The following is a 22,321-nucleotide window of genomic DNA, read 5'->3' as shown; positions in this document are numbered from 1 at the left end:
ACAAAAGAAGCTGATGAGAAGCAGCGACACTAATGAGCAGGGACAGGTGATAGATAGATGAAGGCAACAGGTGATGGTCTGACACAGAGCTCTCCACTAGTGTATGGTGGCTTATCAGGTGCTGGGAAGAGGTGCCATGTATTGGGCAGCCATGACGGTACACTCCAAGTACATAGCTACAACCGTAAGTGGGTTGAATATATTGTTGGCAATGGAGGAGGCGCCCCTTCAGAGCTGGTGCCTCCATGGTCTCCCATAGTTCTGCCCCTGCATACTGTCTCTTCTACGTTTTCTGGTCAACTGCAGGAAAGAAGTAATTTTTAGTTGATAAAAGCAACTGTTATATTAGGTTTAGCAGTCACTCGTGTGATTTAATATCAAGAAAGGCAATAAACTGGCGCTTGTACTAAAATGCTGTTAAAGATGTGAGAGGAAACAACACTTTATAATATGATGTGAGTCAAAATATTCAGCCACAGAGAAGGCAATTGGTTTCAAACAATTCAAATGTAACATTAATATACAACTCTGACCCCTCCAGGCATGGACTCCACAAGACCTCTGATGGAGTCCTGTGGTATCTGGCACAAAGATGTTGGCAGCAGATCCTTTAAGTGCTGTAGGTTGTGAAGTGGGGCTTCCAAGGCTTAGATTTGTTTTTCAAGCATATCCCACAGATGCTTGATTGGATTGAGATCTGGGGAATTTGGAGGCCAAGTCAACACCTTGAACTCTTTGTCATGTCCCTCAAACCATTCCTGAATATTTTTTTTGCAGTGTGGCAATGCGCATTATCCTGCTGAAAGAGGCCACTGCCGTAAGGGAATACTGTTGCAATGAAGCGGTGTACTAGGTCTACAACAATGTTTAGGTACAGTAGGTGGTATGTGTCAAAGTAACATCCACATCAATGCCAGGACCCATGGTTCCCCAGTTGAACATTGCCAAGAGCATCACACTGCCTCTGCCAGCTTGCCTTCTTCCTATAGTGCAGGTCCGGCCAACCTGTGGCTCTCCAGCTGTTGTGAAACTACAAGTCCAAGCATGCTACAGTTTTGCCATTAGGGAATGCTAAATGAGGGCAATTTTTGTTTGGTGAAGAGGATGAAGACCAGACTGAAATGGGTCAAGCAGGCAGTGGGAGGAAAGAATGCTGGTGAGGAGGTTGTAGATAATTCACTGAAGGAGTCTGGAGGCAAAGGGGAGGAGAGATGGGGGAAGTTATCAGAGTGAGTTTCAGGATCAAGGGTGGGTTTTTAAAGAATGAGAGAGACAAGGGCCTGCTTGAATACAGAGGGTGAGAGTGTCTGATGAGAGGGTAAGCTTGAAGAGATGAGCAAGATGGTAACAGGCAAAGAAAGAGAGGGAGTGGAGTTGGTAGGAAGAGATATTCTTAATGCCCCATAGATGGAACAAGAAACTCTCGCTTTTATCAAATCCCACCCAATGGAGAAGGCATCAGGTCCAGATGGTTTTACTAACTCCTTTTATAAATATTTAGCTGACCCAATGGCCCCACGTGCTTACATTCCTTTTTAAACTTTGCTTCCCTAACAGGATACATTCTCAGCTGAAATGCTAGAGGCCCAACTGATCACTTTACCTAAACCAGGGGAAGCACCCACCACTTGTCAGAATTTCAGACCTATAGCCCTTCTCAATTCAGACATCAAAATCTATGCCAAGATGATAGCCAGTTGCCTGTCTCCCCTGCTTTCTGAATTGTTTTTTTTTTCTTAGAATTTATATACCAAATAGTATTGCTGGTTTTACAGGACTTTAATTTAGAGCCACTGCTAGTGCATATAGCCGAACTGTTGAAGAGTTGATTGGGCTTCAAGGGCTTCTGACTGGGCCACTTCGAGGTGCTGAAACTAATGTATCGTAATCATATAATTCCCTATAGAATACCTAAAATGTTTTTGGTTAGGGCCCATAAGTTGATTGTATCTTACATCTGGAAGGGTAAAACACTATGGATGGCTTATAACAGTTTGACTAGTTCTAAAAGTCAGAGTGCACGGATGTCTGCTTATCATTCTGCATGTCTAGTGCCACAGATTATTGACTCGGCACTTCCACCTAATTGTAAACCTTGGGTAAACCTAGAAAGGGAATTAAGTTTTAGATTATCCCCTTTTCGATCCAATCTGGACACCCAAATAACTATGCCCTCTACCCGCTAATACCCCCAAAGCTGTTTTGGATTCCCACAGACTGTGATACAATATGTTGTATGGATCTGAAGGTTTACATTGCTGGGTCGGAACCTTTCCATGATTGCATTCTCTCATCTCAGACTGGTGGCCTAAGGAGATCACACGAGTCGCAAATGCCCCTTGTGCTAACACTTTAGTTCCCTTTTTTCAAATACAGTATTAATATCACCTCACTTCTAGTGAACTATTAACACTGTTAAAGTAAGAGGTCCTTTAGGACAACCCCCACCCAAGTTCCTCTCTAAAATTAAGAGGGGCAACTCTAGGGGGAGCAAAGGATTCTGGTAGCCATTGTCTTGGCAAGGGCCCTATTAACAAAACTAAAACCCAACTTCAATGGGAGTCTGACCTCCAAACATCCCTGAAATATGAATCTATTTACATAACCGCCTACCGATTGTCAAGATGTTATAATCACCAAAGTGGACGTAAAGGTTCAACTATGTTATCATCTCGGTTCATGACTGCTACCCCCTTCTTTATCTGCTTCTCTTATTATTATTATTGAGGTTTCATTGTTTAGTCGTTTAGAGTTGTTCTCCCTGCTTTTGAACAATTGTATTGTCCGAATACTGTCACACAGTAGATTGAAGTATTTGTTTTTCATAAAAGATGGTGATATCTAGACTTTTGTAATTCAAAGTAAAAACTTCAGGGGCAGGTTTGAATTGTTTATATTGCTATAATTCTCTATAAAACTCTTTAATTCTCAAGGGTTTTTGAATTATTAAGTTTTATTTGGTAGTCCTGGTTGTGAGTATTCTCCTCTAGAGGTTCTTCTAACATTTGGATGCCTATATATCTTTCTCTAAGACAATTGGAGTTCCCATCACAGATTTATTTTTTTTTAGGACAAAAGTATCTTTGTTTACACAGTTTTCATATAAACCGGTTGGTTTCAATAAAAAGATCATACATATTGGAATATTAGTTGAGTCCTCTATCTAGTAGTTTGAGTTGGTCGTCTAGATTTTTTTTTAACGAAATGTTAAACATTCCTCTCTGATTTAGTGCAATTGGATCCTTTTTCTGTTTCCGAATACCCCCTCTTCTTCCTCTGAATTTCTTCTTCATCTGACTTAAATCTAGTGTACTCCCTTATTTATTGCATGGAAATCTCCATAAAGTGGACCAGTAAAACTACATTGGTACACATGAATCATCACAAAAGGATATGCCTACATTCCCAGAGACATATTTCAAGAATGTGGAGTACCATTTAAGTGTGGTCTTTCACAACGTTTACTTTTGTCATGTTTCACCACCTTTATAACCAACTGTAATGCTCTGCTACCATAAATGGTCACAGACCTACCTTTATTTATTCACATGATAAATAGACTACCTCACAGTCATGGTACGCAATTCATTTATGTTATCTGTTTCATGTCATCTGAAGATCTTTAGGTCCCATTATTTTAATGTATATTCATTAAAAGTTATATTTTATTCTCTTACCATACTACATGTTATAATTGTGCCCTCAACACATTGAGTACTTACGGCTTTTCTCTATATTTACATAAATTACCCAAATGACACAAGTGGTTGTAATATACAATGGACCAGTCACAAATATATCGACAAGGATGAAATATGGCAAGTGTGTGCATATACTACGATCCACTTTGTGCTAAAAGTGACTGGATAAATTAGCACCTGCAGATATGGCAGCAACTGTGTCAATGCCTCGGTCCTCATTTTTGATATCCTTTAAGAATGTCCCCACTGTGGTGGTCATGGGTTTGATGGTGAACTGGCATCGCTCATTCCGAGACGGCAGGGTGAGTGTTATTACAGGGAGTCCATGTCTGTAATGAACAGTCACATCTAAAGCAAAAGAAAACAAATTAGAGAAAATAAATGTAACACTTCAGCAATCATATAGGACTGGGTTACTTAGGAAAAGCCTCATTGTAATATTACACAAAACATGGTCATCTACATGTACTTCTGAATCTGATGGATTGTCCTTCATTGATCCTAGTTAATAATGTACACTATAATCATGGCTTTAAAACATACCTAGCTATAATGAATTTTTACCAAGACTGCTATTAACACACTATATTACAAGAACCACAAATCAACTCTCTCCAAAGCACCACCAATTAAATAGCTTTCTATCCAATTTCTAACCCAATAAAACAATGATAAATGAATTGTCAAGACATCAGACACACATTACATTAGACATAAGTAATGTTAAAATAGTTCAATAATTAAGCTAGACATTTTGCATAACAGACTGATAGAGGTTATTTATTTACCAGTTATTTATATAGCGCACACATATTCTGCAGGGCTTTAAAGAGAATATTTGGCCATTCACATCAGTCCCTGTCCCAGTGGAGCTTACACACTAGGGTTAATTTTGTTGGGAGCCAATTAACCTAACAATATATTTTTGGAGTGTGGATGGAAACCGGAGCACCCGGAGGAAACCCACGCAAGCACAGGGAGAATATACAAACTCCACACAGTTAGGGCCATAGTGGGATTCGAACTCACGACCTCAGTGCTTTGAGATATATATTCCCTCCAAAATTATTTAGTATTACTTAGTGTGGCTGATATGGTGGATATGAAACTACATTAAATATTTTCAGTGAAATCTCTTTTAATTCCCAGAAATCATTGTTAAAAAAAGTTCATAAAAGTTACATCTTACTGCAGTTCAATGTTTAGAGAACTCCAATCTTAAATCTAGTACTAGTAACCAGGATCACTAAAATGCTGTATCCATAGTGATCAGGAAGATACAGTATGTACCATAATTGCATAGCCTGAATAGATCAGACCATGGAAGGAAAAATGGATCATAATAATTGCTGGCTAAAGGAGGAACATTTTTTTCTGTAATACCAGCAATTCAACTAGTGATAAACAACTTTTATAGGCTCAAATTATTTACATTTTTCAAAATAACCCAACAAAGCGGAAAAAAACCCCAACTGGTATTATTTATAGTAATAACTTACCACTAGAGGGTGGTTGTGTGCAGCAAAAAAACACAGTGTTCAGCTGAAGTTTGTGTCTTAAATTTCTAACCTAAAGAAACAGACAAAAAATACTGAAAAATGACAGTGCCTAATATGTACTATTGTGAGTTATACTATGCTATAAATAATCACATTGGAAAGAAAATCTGTAATACGTAGCTTAGTGCGCATCAGTGGTTCCTAACCAGAAGGTCAGGACACGTTTCTGTTTAACAACATTAGGAGTGATAGATTAAAGCTTTGAAATCAATATTGTAATACAGCATGATTTCAAAACATTAATTTAAATCAGGAACTTTGGTTTTCTAACAATATTTTTAACACAGTTGTGTACTAAAAATAATAGAACTAATTTATCATAATATTAAACTACCTTCAAGACGGTCAAGTCATCGTAGCAGTTTGTGCCTTCAGAGTAGTTGTTAAACGTATTGTGAGCTTATTACAAAGCCGAGACTTAGCAATGTACATTTCCGAATGAACAACAATAATAATATACAACAAATGCTCATTGACATTTCAAGTTCATAGGTCAAATAATTCAATTGCTAGCCAAATATGACAATATTTCTAACATGAAAAGCTTTAACACAAATACTTATTTACTGTAGGGTTCAAAGAATTTCACAGGGAAAAGATATTTCATGCATAAGCAAGAACTTTCTTTCTACCACATTAGTATTGCACTCACTCCAATCTAAAGAATAAGCATACAAGCATTTTGCATTTGCTTTGCACATTTATACAGAGGTATAACAAGGCAAATGACAGAGCCTACAGAACTCCTAGCGGCCATTAGTATAACTCTCCTCCCCCCCCCTTCCTTATTTGGATGATTTGGATATACTGTACATAACTAAGCCAACAAACAGTTTGTAATCATCTTTATACATTTTATAAATATAATATGCACTATACTTCGTTTTAACTTTCCCATCCCAATGTTCCAATATCCCTAGTAATATGGATTAGCATATGGGGTAGGTGTCGAGACAAACTGGCTATTAGCTTTGTGTTCTGTCAACCAAACAGACGCATGATGATTATCCCACCAGGCAGGCGACTAAGCAACCCTTTCCGGCGATGTCCCATTGCCCGCGCCCAGCATCCATCAAGCTCAGCTGGCCCAGATTGGTCTGACTTTATATAAGACAACTCATGGATACATCTAATTGGGCATTTGAGAACACGCTATCGTGTGAAATATGCTTTTTTTTTTTTTTTCTGAGTTTTATTGTTATCGATTATTTAAAAAAACTAAAAAAAAAAATAGAATTCTTGAGATAATTAGAACACACTGTTTCTGAATGGATATTTGAAAAATACTAAAATCAGCTAATCTCCAATATTTTATTACATATATCTTTCATAGTACAATGTTATGTGATACAGATTCTGTGATCCAGACGATATTTCTTATGTATTTATTTTTCTATGTATTCTGTTTTTTTCCATCAGATATTTTATACTATTTGTTATTCATTTCTGATAACAGAAGATAGAAAATATTTTTTTGTCTTTAGTACTTTTGAATTCAATAAAACTTTTTTTTTTTTTTTTTAAACTAGTGGATTTTACTAACTGCTATGGGGCTTGTTTACATTTGGAGGAAAGTCAATTTTATGACACGCCTCTCAGATGTAGCAGTACACGTCCACTATACCGCCACGCTCATAGGTGTTGCTTTCACAATCTCCCTGACATGCTTTTTCAAAAGTAAGAAAGTATGATCTGTGGGCCATGCAGGGTTGGATTAGAGTATTAATACGGCTCATTCCAGGTGTATCCAGTATTGGTTGTTTCAAGACCGCACTGTTGACGAGTAGCAAACCAAGCCTACAGATAGATACATAAAACTCTGCATATACTGTATTCAAATATACACACTTCTTTGCAAGCATGCAAAGCAGAAGCATCTAGGACCAATTTGCATTCAACTCAGCAACAGGCCCTTATAGTTTCTACAATATGTTTTTTTTATATCTTCTACATTAAAAAAGGTATATACTTTCACAATTTCAGCTGCAGATCATTCGCCTACATGTTATAAGAGTGCTGTATTTTGTTTCTGTATAGTGTTGATAAAAGTAAGACATTTGGAGTCTCCGATTACAGCAGCTGATTAATTAGTTGAATGCTAGATACTATCTTTGCATTTTTGGCATTAAGCAGAAGTGTTTGTCAGATTAGAAGCTCCTTATGTTCCTGTAATGAAGAGCAAAGTAGAGTCAATATAGTTCAAGTCTCTCTCTGTCCCAACAAACTTTAAGCAGAAAAACACATCCATAAGTGCTGAGATTGCCCAAAACAGAAAAACAAATTAAGATTAAGCATAACTATTACAGCCAGAGCTGATTGACAGAAGTTTTGAAAAGCCAGAGAAAGGTGGCAGAATTAAAGGACTGCAGTACAATGTTCCAAAAATGGGGGCCGTAATATCAGATGCCAGAATGCCAGATCCCGTATTGAGTTTACGAACCATTAGCAGGCGCCTGGAGTCACATTTTAAATGTAAGTACTGCAGGAGTAGGCAATTTTATAAACTTTTGTCCAATTAGTATTGAAAATAATTAACGTGAAACTTATAATAAAATTCTATACAGGGCGAAACTGCTGCCGGTTTGTCGCACTGTTACCCTTGGGGATAGGAAGGGCCTTCTGGGCCCCGTCACTGATCGGATCATCACTGATCACTTGTAGCATCAGTAGCCATCATTCTGACAGCTGTCAGTGGCTGCTATCAATCTGAGATTGTCTTGGACAATCTAGACTGTCAGCAATCTCGGACGGGCAGGGCTGCTGTGCATGCACTAGCTGCGGGGGATTATGTAAGGTGATCTTGCTAGTGCCACAATCGGGAGAAGAGCGCCCCTGCAAGTCCTCCGATTACTGATCCGCTGCCGCCTAGACTGCAGGTCACCCTAGGACCCTCCCTGTCTCCCTCCCTAAATCACCATCTGCCCATTACCCTCTGCTTTTACCCATCAGTCTGCCTCTGCCAGAAGACCTATCTGCGGAGCCTCCAAGCAGCACTGCTGACATCAGATACTAGTGAGTTTAAAGGGGGCACAAATTATTTGATTAAAGCAGGCACATATTATAATTTGATTAACAAGGGCACAGATTATATTAGAAACTGGGATGCTATCTATATTGTTTGGCATTCATGTGGCACACTACCATTGTCATATTATGAACTCTTTGTGGGGCCTAGAAAAAAGGGGGCCCAAAGAATGGTGGAACCAAGTGCAAAAAGATTGTTTTTATATCTAAACTCCAGGCACAGTCAGTCTGGGGATCCATGTACCATTTTATGCATAAAGAATGCGATGATCCACACACCATGATGCCTAGTTTCACAATGCGTTAAACATTTGTTTTGCAGGAATGTAAAGATGCAAAAGTAGCTTTGTGAAAACTGTTACACAATCATTTTTGAGATGCGAGCTCTATTTATTCTTGATATCGCATTTTCACCCTGGAATTTCTTAGTGCTCAGACCACGCAAAAAAATAGAGCTTGCACAATCAAGCAAGAACAAACACATTGTCACAGTAAGTAGCAATATGAAATTATCTGGTGTAGACCCAATAATTGATAAATATGGCCCTAGTTGAACAAATTATAACATTCTCATACTTCCAACAAATGATTAAATATGTATATGGTTTGAAATAATAGACACATGACATACTGAATAACTTGCAAGTATTTTTACATTACCCATTACCAGTAAGATATATTTTAATTCAGTAATTGTAATCCTATGAAATAGTGAGGATCCATTTACTTACACATGCAGATTAATAGTGATACAATATTCAATTGACGTGGTCTGTGATGAAGGCTCCTGCTCACTAGTAACAAGTAGGCCAAGGAAAAGGAGGAGCTGCACTACATGGGAGGTCTTCTCATTCATGGGTGGGCTCTTAGATTTCCATCTCCTAAACCTTCTTCTTATCAAAAAGCTATTACTACGCCATCTGAGGCATGCGATAAACAGGAGCAACAAAATCTGAGAAAGATTTGCGATGTTTGAATGATACATACGAGAATATTGCATTTCTACTATATTTCAATTGTAAGACAGCGGTTTTGCAATCTTCACTAAATAGATATTACAATCATTACCATGAAAACAAATCTTAATTTCCTGCTTAATAATATGTCATACTATATTTTCACATTTATCATGTGATAGTTCATTGCAATTCTTTGGGGAAATCCATCTGGTTACATTGGCCCCTCAATTTGATAGAAAAGAACAATGAAAATGTCAGAGTGAGTTTTAAAGTCTATAAAGGTTGGTAAAGTGAATTTGAAGATCTTACACCATTAACTACATCTACATAATCTATAACTAGGATTAGTATCTGTAACAGCAAGACCAATTTGGAATACTTATTGCATGTCAAGTGACCTATATGCAAACCAGATGAAAAAAGGTTAACATCAAGCCACAAGATCCACACAGTACGTAAATATGAATAGACGCGCTCACCTGACAATGTACTTGACAGAACAGCATAGCAACCAAAATGAGGGTTAGTGACAATGTGTGTGAGGCAAACACCACACAACCAGTGTGGAAAACAAAGCTGTTAGACTTTGTTCTAAATAGTAAATCAGTTGTAATGTACTTTCACGTTTTGCCTTAGTACCAAATAGCATGGATACTGTTCAATATAGAAGCAGAGTTACAGATTGTTGGATGCTCATTTAAAGTTACAGAAATCTGTAATGGTCCAAGAACAGAGCCTTGACCTGGCCAGCAAGTAACATAAAAGCAGCCACAGCGATTGTCAAATACAGATGTATCCTCATACACCTAGCCTCAATATGTCACGTGGCACGAGACACCTGGCGTAAATGAGCTGCGCTGAGCGGTGCAGCTTTTTTTTCATGTATTTTTTACTCTAATGTATGTCTTAGTCACAATGCGGCAACAAACCTGCTTCACGGTAATAATTAATTTGATTTGCAACATTTGCATATCTGTGTGACCGAGTCTGAATCTATAGAACAGACCTGGGTGTGAAAAAAGCCAAAGCCTCTGAATCGTAGCAGATTCAGACTCAGTGTCACAAAGATGTCGCATATCAAATTAATCAGTGCGGTATCGGGAAATGGTTTTGTTGTATCGTGTTGCCACTAGGACGCACATTTGAGCGGAAAAGACGTCAACTTGAGTGGCACAGAACTTGGTGCGCCAAGAAGGGCTGTTGGGTCATGACTGTGGCAATAGTGTATGAGGACACATCTGTACCTACACAAACTGTATTTTTCCTGACAGAATAGGTGTAAACCATGTTTTGTTATCCATATAGCGCGATCAGGTGCCAAAAAAAAATCAAAAGTACTGAAATCATGTCCACATTACTCTTAATTATTTTTGCATTAGACCCTAAAATCTGCATGCTGTGTATATCCATGATAAAAAAAACTCCTAGAAGACATAGGAAGTTTCCAGAAGAGTTTAACAGACGTATTGGGCTTATAGCTGTGAATCACCCATAACGGCTACTTAATTTGACATGATGTATTCTGGATACAGCTATGTGCTCCTATTTATTTATTTCAAGAAGCCACATTGCTCCCAATCGTGGTAAGTGAAAATACATAGGTCCGCGACTTATCGCAGATCCTATGTGTTTTCGTGAGAAAAATAGAACACTTTCGGACGCAGAAAACGTAATTTAATTGGATACCACGAAAAAAAGCTGCTAAAATGATTGGAAAATCTGCAAAAAAACCCAAAACAAAACAAAAAAAACAACAACCCTATTTTTCTTCGCTGCTAATTGGATACCGGCCATAGTGAGCCTCTTACAAAAGGCAAATGTATAACATATTCAGGGCCAGCGACCACAGTAAATAGTTACATGCGGCACTCAGCCCAGTTAGTCTGAGCCAAATGTTTTATTCCCCCAAGATGTGGTCACCGTTCCACAATAAGTCTCCTGCTCTGTGATGCATTGGAGCAAGTCCAGGAGTCTGGGGGAGTGGCAGAAAAACCTAGCACCCGCCCTGAACATAAACGTACACAATGGTTTCCTTATACACTGGATAATGTACGTAATACAGTATTAATAATTAAAACTATAGATGGTCCATAGTATAGACTGTAGGGGAAAGAGTCTAAAAAAAACCTGTCTCAAACATTTCTCTCTTATAAATACCATAATTGGTCAGGAAAAGGTTAAATATCCCATAATAAATATACATATATAATCAGTATGAGACAGAAATCAGCACTGTAAGCACACATTTCCTTTCTTTTCAATCTGCTCTAAAGATCCAGAAACAGTTGCTTTTCAATAAATCCCACTAGCATCATCATAAATCAGAATGGTATTATTTCACATGCATTATATATTATTGTAGTGTTTAAGTCCCTTTCTGGTATGTACAGCTCTGTACAGCATGCAGTATTCTATAAGAAACTGTGGGAAAAGCCTGCAGAGTCGAGTGCTTGCCCAGAAACACAAATAAAAGGTCTATTTATGTGAGCATATATCACCAACATTTTAAGAGGCACCTAAACTTGGAGGGGTAGATGTACTAAGCGTTGGAGAAAGTAAAGTACCAACAAATCTGCTTCTACAGATGTGTCATACACATCTTTGCTGTAGTTGCGCCAAAATGCCCCTCTCGGCACGCCAGGTAGCGTGAGACTCTGCTTGCTCCGGGCATCTTTTATTTTGCCAAAAATGAATCTAAGTCGCAAAGCGATGTGACTATCAGACTGTGCTGATAAATTTGACATGCAACACTTGTATATCTGTGTGCGACAGAGTCTCTGAATCTGTATATGAAGTGCTACAATGCATTGGACGCAGCTTTTTTCATTCCAAGTTCCGTTGTGTATACAGACTCAGGTGCACACAGATATACAAGTACCGCATATCAAATTAAACAGCTCAGTCTGCTGGCGCGTTCTAGTTGCATGGTGGCTCACTTACGCCAGGCAAGTCGCGCTGTGTGGCGTATTAGTCTAGATGTATGAGGACACCTCTGTAACTGCCATTTTTCAAACACAGCCTGTAAAGTGACAATTAGGAGCCGATTGGTTGGTACTTCATCTCCACCGACTTTCTCTCTCTCCAAGGCTTAGTACATCTCCCGCTGTATGAATGACATTTAAATTAAAAACACACTTCACTTGGTCAACAATAGGGATGAGGGTGTGTTTTTAATAATGTAAACTAAATGATGGCATTCTGCATGCTTCTTACCCATACGTGCTGACATTTTAGAGCCCCCCTCTGGGAGATCTGGGAGATTCTGGAATGGAGTTGCACATTTTGCATTATAATTGTACCTCTCCCAAGGCCCGATTCAGAGATGATGGATTTGCAGAGCCGCACGCAAGCGGCTGTGCAAATCCGTCCATCTCCAATGCAAATGCAGAAGAAGGTGTCAGACACTTCTTTAATGTATTCGCGATCCCAGCACTGCGTCCGACATCGCAGACTGGGATCACCATTGCAACCAATGGTCGTGATGGTTGCTCCTTCCATCAGGCTGTGGGAGCTGAACAGGTGCAGAACACACAAGAGGTCAGGAATCTGCGTCCGTCGACGCAGACCATGTCCTCGATCCTCCCGGAAAACAGGGGCAACGTTTCTGGGAATGGTGACTAGGCATGCCCCCCCCCCACTCTGCTGCCCAGACGCCACAGCATGTCAATCATGCTAAGGCTTAGAGGGTCTGCTAGTGAGATTGCAGGACCCATTCAACATATGCGCAAAACGGGTCCTGTGCAGGAGCAAATCCATAACAATCGGAGATGTTTTCCAGACCGCCAGGACCATCGACAACCATGGTTTCACAATTTGCTGGTGACTCAGTTTTAGGGAAAGCAGCATTTAGTTTGAAATAGATTTTCTCCTCCCACCTATCAATATGGGACAGAAGTACCTGGGTGATGGTTTCTGCCAGCCCGATGACAGACAAGGAGTGAATAGAAGCATCATCAGATCTGGCTTAGTTAAAGCACACCTTAAGTTCTAAAGACCAGGTGGAGTAAAGGAAGGGATTGAGAAGCCAATCTATTATTAAATGTAGTATAGGGGGATTTTGAAAGCAGAAAGATGGCAAAATAAGCATCGAATGCACAGTGACAGTCGGAAAAAAAGACAACGTAATGGATTAACCCCTATACGATGTCAAAATTACAGTGAGTACATCAGGAAATCGAAAACAGTAAGTATCCAGCCAAGTATCTAAGTAATACCAGCTAGAAGCATAAGGGGTGCTGCAGGGCACTTGCTGGGGTGCCACAGGTTGATGATCAAGGACCAAGTAAACTTATTTATGGTCAAAGTGATAGGCAAAACTAGTGCTGGTGGCTGCCAATAATAAAATATGTGGACAAACAGAAACTCAGGCCTGTCCACCACCACATAACGGGCCCCAAGGGTAACGAGTAAGCACAGTTTACTTAATTTAATAACTTACTAAGTGGAGTCATGAAAAAATTATGATATTCTAAGGCACCATAATTCAAGAAAGTTGGGAACCAGTGATCAACTGTTTGCTATTTTATATCCTGGGACTCTGCTTCTCTTGACTGAATAATGGTTGAGGTCCGATATGTGTGCACTTGTTGGCTCTCTTTTGTCTCTCTGCAGGGAACACGTCTCCTTTGCTGACCACTATGCAACCCGTGCAGTGCGCCGGCTCCCTATGCTCCTTGCGAAGCACAGTGGCGGTACAAGGGGTTGCGCGCAGCACCCAGATGTCACCCACCATGGGGTGACACCAAGGTGCCGACTCCCCCTCAGTGACAGAAGCCGGGTGCTTCACTGTAGCATTATAACTGTAGACTCGGCTCCTGTCACAGTGAGGGAGCCAGCACTGCACACAGATCAGTCCGCACTTGCAGCAACCCCCCTCCCTAGTGATAAACACGGGGGTTTAACCCGCAAGACCACGCCCCTTCCCACGTGGCCACACCCCTTTCCTGCATGGACTTCATCCCTCCCCGCAGGGAGCGCCACTGGCAAAGCGCAATCTTGTTAGTGATGTATTCAGAAAGATGGTGCCGCACAGGGGCTAGCAAAGACTCTGGCACTGTGCTGGAGTCTTTGCTCACTTCTACACATGCACATCTTTCCGAATTTATCACCGGAAGAACACATAACGAGCTGGCGCACTGTGCAAGAGGCACACTTCATCAGGTACTGGGGAGGGTTAGAGGAGCGGGGTCCCACTTCATAGGGGTGGAGGCCCACTTCATGGTGGCTGCACATGGGCCCCCCATTTTTTAATATGCCCCTGCCTTCATTAATAGAGACAATACTTAGGCCCATATTCAATTTGGAAGACTCTGCACCTAGGCGGAAAGTCAATGCAATGTAATAGGCAAAAAGATTCGCCTATGAATAGCAGGCGGAAAAAAGTGCAGAATTTGGGTTTTGGGGTGCAACTTTGCGGGAACCCCCGTGCAGCCTTCAGACAGTCCCCCAAAGGTAAACTGTCAAAAATATATAAAAAAAACACTTATGGACACCCAAAAAAATCACTGATTTTTTTTGGGAAAAAAATAAGTTGGGGGACAAAGAAAAACTAGCGAACTTGACTCTGGGGGGTCCCCAAATATGCCCCAGGTGTTTTTTTCATTGCAGGGGCTTGCGGCAGGTGGATTTTTCACGATTTTTTCAACTTAACTTTAGCAACTTTAAAATATGCTGGACCCCATTTTCAAGTACCTCAAATTCGCTGGGATAAGTTATTTTCTGAAAACAAAACTGCAGAATACTATTCTGCACCATTTATACAAAAATGCTATTTAGCAGCTATTGAGCCCGTTTAAAAACACCAAATACCTTCAGCAAGCCAAATCGGGGGGTACCATACCTAACCCCCATGTCAGAGCATCTTATGGGGGGTGTCAGGCTGATTTCCCCAAATCTGACATGACTTTCCGCCGGGTCCCGTTTTTGCCTTTCAAATTGAATACGGCGATACGCACGCGCGCGCGCGATACTTTTCCGCCTGCAAAACACTCGATGTAGGCGAAAAAGTATCGCGGCTCGGCTCAAATTGAATACGGGCCTTATTGTCATAAAAATAACGCAAACGCTTCTGCAATACTATCTGGTCAGGAGATCTTGCTGAATAGGCCCCACAATTACTTCGGATAATACTTCTTCCCCATTCTGGTGTTTGGTCTAAACAATAACTGAACCTCTTAATAATGTCTGCGAGCTTTTATCCATTGCACTGTTACCACTTGATTGACTGATTAGATATTTGCATTAATGACAGTATATGGATAAAAGCTAGTAGAATTTTTTAATATTTTAAATAAAAATGAAACAAACTGCAGTGTATTTTGTATATGTCATACTGATTATTCATTTGCAATCATTAATTATATGGTATAGGTAGCTATAAAACGACATTGAACAGCTGTCCTAACCTTGTGTGTTCATTACCCTCAGAATGGGGAATGCTAGTTAGATAAGCGGTATTGCACAAACCAACCTATTGCACCGGGTGTGAAAGAAATAAAATGAGGTTGCAAGTTCAATAATTAGGAAAGTACAGAACGCTGCAAAGCACAAAGGTTTTAGCTCACTCCTTTGACAGTACTTGAAAGAATCAGGCAATCGATACGGTTAATAAATTTTGTGCTTGCATGTATAAATCAGCCCAATGTCACAGCATTCCTAAATTACTACCAAGTAATTCAGAGCTTTCACATACCACTAGTACCAGAGGCATTTCATTTACAATGTGCTCAGTTTAAATCAATACAGTATGTGAAAGTAACTAATGATCATGTTTATGTTGCTGGAGAAACTATGTAATAAAAGCTGTGAAGTCAAGGGTACTTATACTTGTAATACAGACTGTTTTTTTATCATTTCTTATGAATATATCAGTTTTCATTAAAGCTTTATAGGATAAAATCTTCCTGCCTATTAGATGGAAATAGTGCATGAACATTTGTACTTGTTTTAGCCATAACTTCTTTGGAGGCAGTTCTTAAAAAAATGGTCAACTGTCACTCATTGCAACTGTCACTCATTGCAACGGTCACTCATTTCAACAGTTATAACTTTAAACATAATGCCGGACACAGTTAAAATGCGTTAAAATCACATTGATACCATGTCGGCATTGTGCAGTTAACATTACACAGTTGACAAGGCTGATTGTCAATTACTCTCATACATTACCAGATTTTAATTCCAGCCAGGACGATGGGGAGCAGAGAAGTAGCTGCGATACTTTCCACGGGGACAACTGCTTTTCGGAGCAGTTGTCCCCTCACCGGGGCAATGATGAATTGCTCCATTGTGATGCTTCCCTCGCTGCGAGTTGGATACTACAGTATCCCTCGCAGCGAGTTATAAAGTTAATCATCGGAGGCCATGCGGCCTTCGATGATGAATAGGCCCATATAAGAGGTATGAGTGAGATTTCATCTTTTATGTTATGCTTTATTATTACAAGTGGTTTTTTTTTAATTGTATGTTATTTTTAGGTTGTTTATTTTATTATATATGTTACTAGAAGGTTATTTATTCACAATTATTATTCCTACTATGAGAATAAAGAGATTAACATTCTCTACCTGCTGTCACCTGTTTGTATTTAAACATAGTGAATGATTGAACACCCCAAATAAAATATTATTTTACTACTGGAATATCTCTCTATTATTGATATCTCATGAAAAGGAGTAATTAGCAGATCTCCTATTTTTAAACACAGTTTACTAGAATTACTCTCAAATTAGAGCCCACAATTTCTTATGGTTTGCACATTTTTGGGGGTACTTCATATAACTAGACTATGATTTTTTGGTGGTCCCTAGTTCAGCATCGGAGATATACAAATCTATCTTATAAAACACGTAGTGACAATATGGTTATTGAGGTGACGACAGGAGAAACGGCGACTAAAACCTCTCACATTGCAGATATTTAATTATTCAAAGCCTGAGATTTCCATCAAACCTGTAAGTGCACTTTTAACAGGTATTTTGATATCACAATATCACAGAATTTAGACATTTCTTTCTAGAAGGAGCAATCTGAATTATCTGAGGGGAATCGGATAGCTTTTCTCTAAAATAGATCTGAAATTGTGGAGGAACTATGAGGTGATTTAAAAGACTTTATATAAGGTTTAAAACAAAACCTGATTAAGGTGACTACTGAAGTTAAGAAACTGAAGTCTAGAAAGTATACCCAATAGACTGATCACCAAGAACTGACAGTTTGTAAAATCATCTTAGCACTTTCTAAAAACCTTTGGGGAAGATGCATACTTGCCGACATTCAGCTCCCTCCTTCCGTGAAGGAGCCGAATGCCTGCATACAGTGGGGGGCGTGGCCGGGCACTGACTCCGCATGCAGGCGGGGCCAGGGGTGTGACGATCGCGTCAACATGGCCCTGACCCCTCTTCACAATGCCGAAAATAAAGGCATTGTGAAGCAGGGGGTGGAGCCACGATGACGCGATTCAACGCGCATTGCATCATCTACCCCCCCTGCTGCGGGGGTCTCTAGCGGTAGTCCGGGGGGGCAGACGGCAGGCTTTACTACCTTTCCGGGGGGTCAGGAGCGGCACCTGATATTCAGGAGGCTCCTGACCAAATCGGGAGGGTAGGTAAGCCTGGGAAGATGTATCAAGCAGTTTAAAGATTGGAGAAGTAGAGCAGTTGCCCAAAGTAACCAGTTAGCTGGCTTATGCAGGCACATATCTACACTGCTGTGTGCTTGGCCACCAGACTAACATTTGGCAGTCAGACCCTGCAATGAAAGAAAAAAAAACAAACAAACATGGATGGGGGCTGCTTCACTGACAAATTTAGCAAGCTGGTTTCACCAGGGCCGGCTCTAGGCATGTTCGACCAGTGCGTTCGAACAGGGACGCCATCCCATAGAGGGCGCACCCCTCCCAACATCCCGATTTTCACTGTCCCGCTGTTCCACCCGTGGGCCGAAGTGTCCTGTGGGAGGTCTGGTCAGGAGGTTGGGCACCCCCACCACCGCAGCAGTGCCGGACCCGGGAGTAGCTGAATGGATGCTGCACGCATGTGCGCGGAATCCATTTAGTGCCATGAGAGGGCTGGGGTAAGCCCAGCTAGTGACTAAGCGTTGGGCTCTCCCCCAGCCTGACGTTACATGGGAAGCGTGCTGTGCGAGCACGCCCTCAAATAACAACATTTAGGGGAAGTGACCTATGATAATTAGGCCATGCCCCCATTTTTGGTCATGCACGTCAAAGGCGACGACTACCCAGGCGGCACAGGGTGCGGCTACCCCTGATGCCGGCCCTAGGTGGGGTAGGGGAGAAGGAGGAAGTGATCGCATATGCAATCTATTTACTTCTTACTGATCGCCAGGTTGAGCTCCCTTTGGAGCTGGGATGTGCGGTCAGGGGAGGCAGGCCGGTCATACTCCCTCCCCTATCATATACCCTGTCATACTCCCTCCCCTATCATATACCCTGTCATACTCCCTCCCCTATCATATACCCTGTCATACTCCCTCCCCTATCATATACCCTGTCATGCTACAGAGTTTTGATAAAAAAAACTGTTCTATATATATATATATATATATATATATATATATATATGCCTCCACAACCATTTACCTCACCATACGTCACTGCTTTGGAGCCTCTGTCCCTACAGCTCAGTAATGATCTATTCCAGTGACCAATTATTCCATAGTGACGTAAATTGCAGTGATAAGGAATCTTTATTAATGGGGGAATACAGAACAACATAATAAATATGCCTCTATATGACGTGGGGTGCATTATACAGTTATTCTGGTACTTGTGGAGGGGTTCCATAAAAAAAAGGTTGACAATGATTTGGTCAAAACCAGAAGGTCGACATGAAAATGGAGTATATGGGAAAGATTTCTGTGCGTTGCCCTGAGACAAATTAACCAATACAATCCAGGGGGACCCACACCCCAAAAATTAACCAAAGTTGCACTACAGTATATAACTTGTAGGACTTACCTAGAATTGTGCCTAATACAGTGTGCATATACATTACCATACTCCATGCTTTGAAACCAATAAGGAAGGGTGCTAGTCCAGAATAGGACGTCTCCTTTCCCTCAGAAGTGCAATAAAGCACATTAAATGGAGTATATGGGAAAGGGCACCGCATTATAACACCTTTTCCTTTATAAACACATTTTAACCCTTCACTGTGCTTGTTTAATATATATGTACTTCACTTGTTTATTTTCATTCTTTATATGCAGCTGCTTCTAACCATCTCTTTACACTGCACTTTTCTTACTATGGTGGTGCCCTGGGGCGGCTTGGCTGGGCCAGTTTTGGGGGGTCCTGCGCTCTGTATTTGAACCCTAGTAGGTTAGGGACCTACCCGAAAGAGGTTACCTGGATATGGTGGGTAGGCCCATAACCTTGGCCATGATTATGCTAAAAACCTCTATTGATGGCAAAATTTTATTGCATTTATATATATTAATAATTTGGAGTTGTGCACCTGAGATTTGTCTGTTTCTGTGCAGACATGAAAATGGTCAATACAGAAATGGTTGACACTTTTTTTTTTTGTTAGGGTTAGGCACTTACCGGACGGTTAGGGACTAGGTAGGACGGTTAGGATGACAATTAGGGTTAGAAAAAAAAATAAAAAATGTGATGACCATTTCTGAGTCAACCATTTTCATGTCAACCTTTTGAACCTTTCAACCTGTCGACCTTCTGTACAGGCTAACTTTTGTCATGTAGACCTTTTCAATGTTAACCTTTTTGATGTCGACCTTTTGTATCACACCTCTTGTGGAGTACTATAGAGGCACTCTATTGTATTAAGGAGTCACTCTATGACAAGGTAAAGGCATTATAGAGGCACTCTGGAAGTGGCAGAGCCTTATTGGCACACTCTGGAACATGGGGCTCATTAGAGTCACTGTGGGAATATTATAGACTTACTGGTCGAGCTTTAGAGAGACAACCTGGTACTGGAATTGGGTTGTGGAGATACTCTGCCGCTAAGAACACATCATTGTTTTAGCTAATGCAGCTAGACGTGTGTATAGCAGCTTGGCAGCAAAGAACTGCAGGGAGCACCCCCGTCACCCACAGTTCGCACTGACTGGATTTTTAATTTTATTTCTTCAAGATATTTTTCCAATTTAAGTTTAACAGTCTAATGGGCAAACTGCCCTCAACTCATGGCAGCAGACTATTTAAGGAGCAATACTGTAATCTGGCAAAATACTCTTTACAGGCTTGTTGTTTGGGACTCTCTCTCTCTACCTTGACATTATCGTGCCTCTCGCTCAGAGTCCTGAATGCAGTGATAAGGCAATTACATTTTTCTAATCAATGTAATAAATCAGTTAAATGCTGAGCTTTAACAAAAAGGGATCACTGGTCAAATGAATAACACTCATCTGGCCCTGCAATACTGGCCCGGAGTAATAAAAGTTAACTTACAGCATCGCTTGGCCATATGTGCCCATGCGATGGCCAGCTTGCCATCTTACACATGCACAAGTAATACCTGAACTATACAGCACCAATCTAGTGCAGGTAACCTTTCCGCTTTGAAGATACTCATCTGGTTTAAAAATAGTTTAAAACAAAATTAAGAAGTTCATAATTTAGAATTAATCCGCTAAAATATTTTGCACTAACACTGGGAAGTCCACAGACAAAGTCACAATATTTGTTTTAAAAAATATTTACACGCACCCACCCTTTCCATGATAGAAATACATCTCTACTTACTAGCTACATAAGGATCAGTGACTTTAGTGGCCTTAGGGGAGCTCAGCTATCGCAGCAAACTAACAAAAACAAAATCTCTCCAAGGCCTGTGAGCGATACACAGTGCCCCAGCAAGGCTGGCCTGAAGTCACAGAAGTTGTTCACATGCATAGTGGAGCTGATAGCTTCAGTTCCACTGAAAATTACAATAAAAACAAAAACAAAACACAATATCCAAAAATAAAGCATTTAAAAGAAAAAAATATATATTCTATTACCACCACACTGAAATACTTTTAAAATCTTACTGACAGTTAAAATAATATTCTCCCCAGTGGTAACCCTCTTCACATGCTGGCTGTTCCAACTAGGAGTCCTAACACCAAGGGCTCTTCATCCATCGATATATACCTTATGCCCCTAAAGGCACACATCCACTACACAATTGAGTGATTGAACTATAACGATATCATTCAATAATCGTTCGATAATTGTTTGCAGATTGTTTAAGAAATGTCTAAAACGACCAGCGATGCGCACTCCCGCTGGTCGTTTAGACATTATCATCGTACAAATATTTTGTACAACCTGATGATATCGTCAGGTTCAACATGTCTGCAGATGATTGATGTGCCTACACTGAACGACTGCTCGCTCATTGTAGGCACATCACAGGCTGACAAACGACTGCACGATTACAATGTCATAATCGTGCAGTCTTTTGCCTGTCTAGTGGATGGGCACCTTTAGAGGTCCATTCAATTTGGTGCAAGTTGCAATTTTCTCAGCAAATTCACATTGAGAATTTTGCAATACAATTAGAAACTCGCCTTGAACAAAGTCAGGGTAAAATCCAATTTTTCCGATCTGGGGAGAGATGGTAGGGAAAATCTTTATTTTAAAAGGTTAAAATGTCAGGACATTGGGCCTGATTCAGAGCCGGACGCTCTGACAGAGCGCTCGCTCTGAATCAGGACCGGCCTTCTTGATTTTAAGACCGGCCTCCTGGCCGCTCGTATAGCTGTGGGTGACTACCCACAGCTATAGCGAGCGGCCAGGAAGATGGTCGCGATGGTCAAGACCATAGCGACCATCGGGCTTGCGATGAGACCCTTGTGGTAGGGTCTCGTTGCCGCAAGCCCTGGAGTGCTTTCGGCTCAAACAGAGCCGAAAGCACTCCCACTGACATCACTTGTGATGTCAGTGGGGCCGGCCCCAGATGGTAGGCATTCCCAACGTCTCCGTCTGGGCAGCCACGCCCCCGCACACCCACCAAAGGGGGCGTGCTGTCACTCAACATCGACAGCACGCCCCCTTTGGTACGAGACCAGGAGCAACGGCTTGCCCGTCGCTATCCAGGTATCGTGCATG

At 40.8% G+C, this 22,321-nt stretch overlaps 1 protein-coding gene across 1 annotated transcript in view; it reads right to left on the bottom strand.

Annotated features, from left to right (window-relative positions):
* The window catches only part of MCUB (mitochondrial calcium uniporter dominant negative subunit beta), a 120,155-nt gene that overhangs the window by 27,949 nt on the left and 69,885 nt on the right, over positions 1–22,321 (bottom strand). Inside the window, exons 2-3 of the mRNA XM_088456436.1 lie at positions 5,201–5,270; positions 3,879–4,049 (exon numbers count right to left, since the gene is read on the bottom strand). Coding sequence (XP_088312562.1) covers positions 3,879–4,049; positions 5,201–5,270 — 241 coding nt within the window. The remainder of the gene's footprint in view (positions 1–3,878; positions 4,050–5,200; positions 5,271–22,321) is intronic.

The sequence above is a fragment of the Taudactylus pleione genome, unplaced genomic scaffold (genome assembly GCF_031769625.1).
Source record: "Taudactylus pleione unplaced genomic scaffold, aTauple2 ptg000703l, whole genome shotgun sequence".
NCBI lineage: Eukaryota > Metazoa > Chordata > Amphibia > Anura > Myobatrachidae > Taudactylus > Taudactylus pleione.
The sequence above is the reverse complement of the archived record's forward strand: the minus strand, read 5'-3'. Positions and strand labels throughout refer to the sequence as shown.